General features: G+C 40.8%; 1 protein-coding gene across 1 annotated transcript; it reads left to right on the plus strand.

Annotated features, from left to right (window-relative positions):
• The first annotated feature begins 1,264 nt into the window (after positions 1 to 1,264).
• On the plus strand, positions 1,265 to 7,435 carry PAQR9 (progestin and adipoQ receptor family member 9). Its single transcript, XM_088446268.1, has one exon. The coding sequence runs from the start codon at positions 1,380 to 1,382 to the stop codon at positions 2,421 to 2,423; it is 1,044 nt and encodes a 347-aa protein (XP_088302394.1). The 5' UTR covers positions 1,265 to 1,379; the 3' UTR covers positions 2,424 to 7,435.
• The last annotated feature ends 1,369 nt before the right edge of the window (positions 7,436 to 8,804 follow it).

An 8,804-nucleotide genomic window follows, 5' to 3' on the forward strand; every position in this document is an offset into this window, starting at 1 on the left:
CATCTAATAAGACTGCGTTTAGCGGAATTCATTTGTCTTGCTCACACAGAATAGAGTACACTTTGCACTAATAATTTAATGTAGTTGGCTGTATACAAGTACAAATTTACTATGGTGGTAAAACACTTTTTTTTGTTTCAGCACTGATGAATTAGGTAGTACAGTATCATGCTTTCTCCATCACAGTATACTGTGCACAGACCTTGAAAATGGTCTTTTTTTATGGCTTTACACATGATATCAGTATTATACAGGTTATTGTTCCATGAATGTTGGCTTTTACATCGTCCTTATTAACCCAATGAGAGGTCTGTGCGTCTGCTCCCTAGCAGTCCATAGGTTAACAAGATACATGTGTAACAAGTACTCTAGTTTATTATATGAATAGCTTTAAGTAGTGCTGCTATTGAACAGGCTACAAGAACAGTGTATTTGTAAAGTGCTCTGATACAACCAAAATGTCTGCCCCATCCGTCCTAAGTGTGACCTTGAAAGGTGAAATATAATCCAGAGCAAAGAGCTTACAACAATAAGTGATGCAGTAATGTAAGTGTGTAATGAATGACTGGGCCTATGCAAAGGATCCTTAATGTGAATTAATACAGAAGGATATTAGTATAGGAACAGCTATGCAGCAATATGTGTGTGTGTGTGTGTGTGTGTGTATGTATATATATATATATATATATATATATATATATATATATAACTCTGCTCCTATCTCACAGCTGAATCATGGGTAAATGGAATATTGGGATCTAAGGATCACCCCCCTGGGGCTGTAATAAGAGTAGGAGGAAAGTGGATGAGGATTTAAGGTACCTGGTCATGACCCAGACCACATCTCTCCTTATCCCAGGTAACTGTATCAGCTCGATCTCTGCAGGCTGATCACACAATGCCCCATAGATATCAATTGCCTGCAGTGGAAACATACTGTAAATTTACTCCATTAACCCCCTCAGTACCGTACCCACTGCGCTGCCCACAGCCAGCCATGCTTTGTTGTAGGGACACCTCTTATCTCTCAAGGTCAGGAACAGTCACTGTGCAGCACGGGCTCTGCGAGCTGCCTCACCTCTCCCCTAAGGGGGAAATCAATAGGCTAAAGAGCTCTGTGATAATATCCAGAGGATCAGATCCTCCGGGCTGTGAATTACCGCGATGCTGAGCTGTGCAGGCTGTGCATTACTGAGCTGAGCAGCTACTGCAGCACTGATGCACAAGGAGCAGAGCTCTGCTGGCAGCGCAGACAGAAGGATTAGCAGCACTGCAGAGGCAGCAGCAGCGCTGTCACTTCTCACCCATCATCGCAGCCCGGACAGCCAGCGCAGGGGTCACCCCACCACAGCCGGCTGCAGCATCAGCAGGAGGGCACCATGCCCCTAAAGGCGTACTCCGGGGACGGGGACACGTCCTCCCTCCTGCGCTGGGACGAGGTCCCTGACGACTTCGTGGAGTGCTTCATCCTCTCCGGCTACCGGCGGCTGCACCTGACCGCCCAGGAGTGCCTGGCCTCCATCTTCCAGCCCACCAACGAGACCCTCAATTTCTGGACGCACTTTATCCCCCTGGTGCTGTTTGTCAGCAAGTTCTACCAGCTGCTCTTTCTGTCCGGCGATCTGCCCTGCATGCACCCGGCGCTGCTGCCACTCTGGTGCTACGCCTCGGGCGTGCTGCTGACATTTGCCATGAGCTGCGCTGCCCATGTGTTCAGCTGCCGCTCGCTGCGCTTGCGTGCCGCCTTCTTCTTCCTGGACTACGCTTCCATCAGCTACTACGGCTTCGCCAGCACCGTGGCGTACTCCTACTACTTGCTACCCAGGCTCAACCTGCTGGACCCGGCGGTGATGACCCCCTACCTTCAGAGCCTGGGCTGGCACCGGGTGGACTACAGCCTGCTGCTGGCGCTGTACAGCGAGCTGGTGCTGCCCGTGGCTTTCGCCCTGGCGGTGACTTGTACGGTGGCATGCTGCAGGAGCCGCTCTGAGGATTGCTCGTACCCCTTCGCCATCCGCACCTTCGTCTTCGCCATGCCCCTCAGCATGGCGTGCCCGGTTATGATTGAGAGCCTGCTGTTTGACTTGGGCAGGAAGAACCCCACTCTCTTCGTGCACTTCTACCGCAGGTATTTCTGGCTGTTGGTTGCAGCCTTCTTCAATGTCAGCAAAATCCCGGAGAGGATCCAGCCAGGACTGTTTGACATTATAGGACACAGCCACCAGCTGTTCCACATCTTCACCTTCCTCAGTATTTATGATCAGATGCACTATGTGGAGCAGGGGCTAGAACAGTTCCTAAAAAAACCCCATACAACTCCCACACTCCAGGGAACAGTCGGGTACATGGTGCTACTAACAGTGTGCTTGGGGTTGGTAGTAAGGACCTACCTAAAAGGACTGTCCAATAGCAAACAGGACTAATGGGAATTGGGGATGCCAGGGTGTAGCCATGGAGGGGCATGCAACCATCTGGGGGAGGAAGGGTGCACTACTCTTGGAAAAAGCTATTTGTTTCAACCAGAATCTATTACCCAATGTTTGGAAGTCTTATTTATGAAATCCTAAGGAAGTTTTCTGTTTATATTGAATTGTGATCAATATCTTCAGCCTGGGTTTTGTTAGGGAGTAACCACACACATAACTACAAATCTTTTAAGCTCAACATTGCACATATATCTATGTATCAATGCTGGGAGAGAGTTAAAATTGAGAGAGAACAAGTATTAACCAATCAGCTCCTAATTGTCATTTTTCAAACACAGCCTATAAAATGTAAGTTAGAAGCAGATTGGTTGGTGATTTATATCTCACATTTTTCTCTCTCATCAAGCTTTGATACATTAGAAATTTGAATTACAAAATACATCTTATTTGTCTTTTTTATTTAACGCCTATAGATATGAGGAATAGCAATTGCACATATTTTAAGCTTTATCATCAGATGAATCACACAAGTCAGCGCTCCCTTCCCCCAGAATGTATCAGTAGTGGTTGCACTTTGGTAGATTTGGTGGCGTGCTAGAAGTAACCAATTTAAAGATGCATTCACTCCTCCCTGATGCTTACATAATAATATTTTAAGCAGATACTAAAGATCTCAGTAGTTTTTTTATTCACGTTAGATATCTCTATGCTCCATAAAAAAATATTTGTGAATCTATTTACAAAGGTGTTCTCTTTGTGAGTTTAAGGCCTGGAACATGGGCATTGTCAAAGCACATCAAACACATGTGATGCTGAAAGCATAAAAAATATTTTCTACCCAAACTGACCTGACACTTTCTGACAAGCATTATATTTACTTTGCATAATATTTTATGCTGACTGCAGCATTCAGAAGCATTAAATCCAGATTAAAAATATTATGTAGCTCTATGGCAACACTCATTGAGCGCTTGCTAGGGACACACTTGACTACACTGTATGCTGCAGCAAAGCGTTGAGACACTTGCCATAGTCCATGATGAATGTGTTTCAAAGCTAACACGCTTTGAATGCAATGACAAATTAGCATGTTTTTAAGTTGCCCTGGTTTATGTGCCCTTAAAGCACAGGAAAATCTATAGGAAAATGCTGCATCACGTTCCTGCATCAAAACATCATTAATTGCATTTAATAGAGAGAAATTGAGAAATTTTATAGTAGCTTCACTCTTCCCTGGGTCTGCTGCAGATAAAACTGTTCATAGTTAATGTAGAAATAATATATATATATATATATATATATATATATATATATATATATATATATTACACAGCTGTGGCCAAGTGTTCCTGTTTCTATATTCTAGTGCATACAATTTAAGGGGCTTACACATAATTCTTGCAAATCTTAATCTTAGAGTTTTTATTTGCCATCCATCCTAAAAGAAATGAACCTTATAAGACTGCAGTCTATTCTCCATTGCGTGAATCCAAAGGTGAAATATTTGAATTATTTTATACTTATAATGCCTACTGTATATTTCCACAGGAGTGAATGCATCTTTATCTGCTATGTGCAATCCCTAAGGGGCATTAATAGTTAAATTATATTAGGATATTGCAAATGAAAGTGTGGGACACATACCAGTAACATATTGTTTTATTTCCTCATGCTTTGTATAATATTAAGCTTTGTGCATTTTTTGGGGTCATCTGCTCTGGGATTAGTTTTTCAATGTAAACAGTTTGGCAGCTGCATTATCTGCCTGCTAATGTTCTCTGTCTACTGTGCAATACGTAGATGCCAGATTCAAAGGAGCAGTATGGGCTGGAACAAGACAAGTCTTCAATTATGCCTGGCCTCTTGTTCTCATTCATAAATAGATGATCCTTGCTAGGCCAGCTGCTAACGCACAATGTGATCCTACTGTTAACCTTCACAGTGCTGGACAGAAAATGCTGTGTAACACTGTAGGGGACACTTATTTATTTTAAGCCTTCAAAACCTGCATGGAATTCTACACGCACTTAACACTTTCAGCACCAAAGGGCTGGGCATCACATTCCACTGCATTGCTGGCTCCTTTGCAGTGCAGAGTCAGCTGCAATAACTTTAACCCCCTTATGACCATTGCTGGCCTGTGCCTGCCACACGTTTTATCTGAATGTATTTTTGTTTGTTTTTTGTGTATTTAACTTGTAAGCATAACAATGTAGAGAGGTTTCAAAAGCGTATATCGGACTACAGTATACTGTAAATCCAGTCAGCACATCAAGCGTTAAATAAGCCATCATTTTCAATGTTAATGACTGATGATAATGAGAATATATATACCATGTAGTGTAACAAACTAGCAGGCCTGAGTCCTTTTTAAATAATGATTATTTATTTTTAATGTTACACTTTCTCTTCATCCATGGCAATTTGTTTTTGTCTGTGTGTGTGCGTGTGTTTGTTTTTATCAGTGAGAAATACTTCCTGGCATCAATTTAGTTTAGAATATGGTTAAGATGACAAAAACATGGAAAAAGATATCCACACCAACAAATCCAGACTAGCAATAAATCAACACCTAGCATATAAATTGTTGCCACTGGTGCTTTAGTGGCAACATACAAATGTGAGCATTGCAACATATTCTGGAGTGAATATTTGTAGAGTGGTCAGAGAAAGTCCTTATTTCTGTTTTTTACAGCTCTGAGTTCAATCAGTTTTAATAATGATCTATTACACTTATACTCCCTATGTGCACTGCAGTTTATGTCTCTTAAAATAAAAATGCAAATAGTTCATATATATGATTCCAATGCTACACACAAGTCCAAATATCAATGTATTTATTCCTACTGCACACAGGCCATACAGTCTAAAAAGAAAAAGATGATCATTGGATTAAAAGGCATTTTAGGACACACAGTTATTAACAGGGATTGTGCCAGTGCCTTATAACGTCAATCGTTAAGCTCACACTGTGGAAGCTGGTCTTGTATTGATCATGCTCTAGCTGCCCGCTCTGGAACTGCAGAATAAATGATATAGTAGTCATCTCACCACTGCAGTGCCTTTGCTATGTAACATAACACAGAGGTTTTCAGCATGCTTTTATTCTGATGGAACAGCTTGCATTACTGCAAACACCACAGTAAGAGATTTCTGCTGACCTCCAAATGTGTATGATCGTCAGAATCCCAGATCAATACTAGCTGGTGCAAAGGTTCATCCTGCCCTAACAAAGAAGTGTCAGCTGTTCATATTAAACCAAAAGCCATGAAATTGTGCAAATAATTAATGCAATTTTGTTTTGTACTTATAATTGATTTAATATTATGTTTCCGCAATATTATAGTGTAAGCTATGTCTTAAAGCTGAGCTGCTCTTGCTCAAAACCAAATTATATTAAAGAATATTGTCTAATTCATTGTGTGCTAAAACAACAGGAACACTTGTTATTATCATACCATTTCTCTACCATAGTTTACAGAGGCAGGGATCATCTTACTTTTGTTTACTTTCAAACCTCTGTCACTCTCCCTTTCTATCACCCCTGACATAGGGGCCTATGTACTAATAATTGCGGAACATGTGCACAGTGTCAGCTTCCACCACCAGCCGTAGGCTGTGGGAGATAGATCAGAAGATCTCTCTTCTGCTCGTAAGCCTCCATAGGTTTAAAGCAGTTTACACCATTTAAAAATTATGTAAACTACCGGGACTAAACTCCGAAAAGCTTTGCTCTTTGCAGTTTGATACATAGGGCTGAGATCGTAGTCCCCATTGGTAATAATGCAGCGCTAATTAGCACTCTGCCGGAGATTTCTGTGACATCTCCTGCATTGTGCTATTAGTACATAGCAACAGTTCATAAAGTTATTGTGAAACTACAGTTTCTACATCATTTCATGAAAAAAAAGCTTGATACAGTAAGCCTAATAGTCTTCCACCCTGGGAGCCTCACTATTACATAACCCAGTGGTGGTGGAGACTATCCCTGCTGTATCTTTAAGTGCATGTCACTATATGTGAAAGTCTGAGCATGGTAAATTATTCATGTATAGGCTCATTCATATACTGTGATGGCTACATAACAAAAGACCTGGAAAGTAGCAGCATATAGATTCCTGAGGGTGCCTCTATCTTATAACAGGAAATTGTCCAAAACTTGACATTTCAAACTACTAGAATTGTTGGTAAAACTGCCTTTTTCCTCTCGGTTACATACATTCTTGTAGTGAAAAAGATAATGGGGCAGATTAAAATGTAATTTAAAAGTAAGCAAGTCAGGCATGCTGTATCTGCAGTTTACAGTGCACCTTTGAAATGTCAAATATTAATTGTCCAACTCCAAGACAGGTCCGTTTTTAATATTTTTTTATTGCATGTCAGATGTTAATGTTTGTTGAGAAAAAGGAAACTTTGCCTCCAAAAAATGTATTATTTTCCACCAACTAGTATTTTCTTCAGTGTTCTCCCTAAAACCTTTTTAATGGGAGTTCCGCCTGGCTTGCAGAGTGCGCAGGCGCAAGTCAGCGGGGTGTGCCGCGGGCAGGGGAGGTGCTCATCGCGTTGGGCCACCACCACCAGAGGGAGGAACCCTTCCGTCTCCCTCACCTCTGCCTTGGTTTGTCCTGCACTGAAGGAGGGCTGCAGGCATTGCGAACATCCAGCCTCCCCCTCTCCTGCCCAGAGCATGCCGGGCAGTGGGAGGAATGTCGGGTGGGTGCACAGTGGGCTGCTGCTTGCCTTCTGTGATAGGGTTTGCTGCTTCATGGTGCTACCTGGCTTTTGGGAAATTCTGGGGAGAACACTGTTAATTATTTAAAAAAATGAGTTTGAGGTGGCTGGACATGTATGGCCTTGCTTGATACTGCAGTGGTCTGTAATATCGCGAGAAGCATTTTTTAAAACTGATGAATGTCTAGAAACTATATTGCTATAGTGGATACAAAATCTTCTGTATGTATTTGGAAAATGAATGCCACCTCATTTCATATTGGCTCTTTTTATACAAACTTTTGCTAATTTGTTTTAAAATGTAAATTTTAAAATAGTTGGTTAAATTAAAGAGAATGCACAATATCCAGGCGTCTGTCCATTACTTGTAAATAAGAGCAACTATTATTATTTTTTCCAGTTTTTGCAAATTTAGTTTATGAAAATGTTCAATTCAAATGAAAGTGACAATATGTAAAGAGTTGCCCAGTTTGGGATATCTCACCCCCTGTTAATAATTTGTACCTGTGGTGTAGCACTACAATTGACATCTCTTCCTGTTATGTGAGAAATAGTTACCAAGTTGCTGTTGTAGAACATTAAGGGGTCTATTCAGGAATGATTTTTTTACTTAAAAAAATGCGGAAACTATCATTTCCGCAGTTTTTAAGTATTTCCACTATTCAGCAATGGGTTAATGAAGAAGATAATGCAATTCAGCAAAGCAAAAAGCGTTAAATTACTCAAAAATTTTTTACTTTATATAACGCCATCTCAGAATGGCGTTATATGAAGAAAATCCTTAATAATCCCGAAAACTGCAGGGACAGAGGGAAATTTTCCCATAAGTCCCTGCAGGATCTTGAAGCTCTGCCCCAGTCTTCGTTCCTGCTTTGCGGTGACCGCTGACTGTAAATCCAACTCCAGCCTGTCAAAACTGCCTAAATTGATTGAAATGTGTACACAGGCTTTATATTAGTCTGTACAGGTTGAGTCCCCCATATCCAAATATTAAAAAATACAGAATTTTTCTAGCATGACTGAGATAGTGAAACCTTTGCTTTTTGATGGTTCAATGTACACATACTTTGTTTAAGGCACAAAATTATTAAAACCATTAAAATTGTTGTATACATTTACCTGTAGGCTGTGTGTATAAGGTGTATATGAACTTAAATGCATTCTGTATTTAGATTTGGGTCCCATTCCCAAGATATTTAATTAAGGTATGCAAATATTCCAAAATACAGAATATTCCAATATCCTAAATAACCCTGGTCCCCAGCATTTGGATATGGGAGACTCAACCTGTATACATTTTTATTTATGTGCTTTTATATTTAAAATGTATATATACATTCATAACATATATATAATATAAACACAGGTGAGGGAGGGCAAATGTGTCACAGGGAAGTAGTCTGACTTAGGTATGGGCATCGACTATCGATGATTCATAATCATGTTGAATGTTTTTACCATCAATGGGGGAGGACCAAATGGTTTCCCTCCATCGATGGAGCAGCATAACCGAATATTTTTATTTTATTTTTTATAATGTGCCAGGACACTATGCATATCTCCGCCCCCTGACACCCACAAAGCCCCGTCCTCCTGTCAAAGAACAGAGATGACCATCGGTTGATGAAACCATCTAGGGTCATCCAT

Source organism: Taudactylus pleione, unplaced genomic scaffold (assembly GCF_031769625.1).
Source record: "Taudactylus pleione unplaced genomic scaffold, aTauple2 ptg000395l, whole genome shotgun sequence".
Lineage (NCBI taxonomy): Eukaryota > Metazoa > Chordata > Amphibia > Anura > Myobatrachidae > Taudactylus > Taudactylus pleione.

Coding starts and splice junctions, on each gene's coding strand:
- PAQR9 (XM_088446268.1), top strand. CDS start 1,380: ATGCCCCTAAAGGCGTACTCCGGGGACGGGGACACGTCCTCCCTCCTG.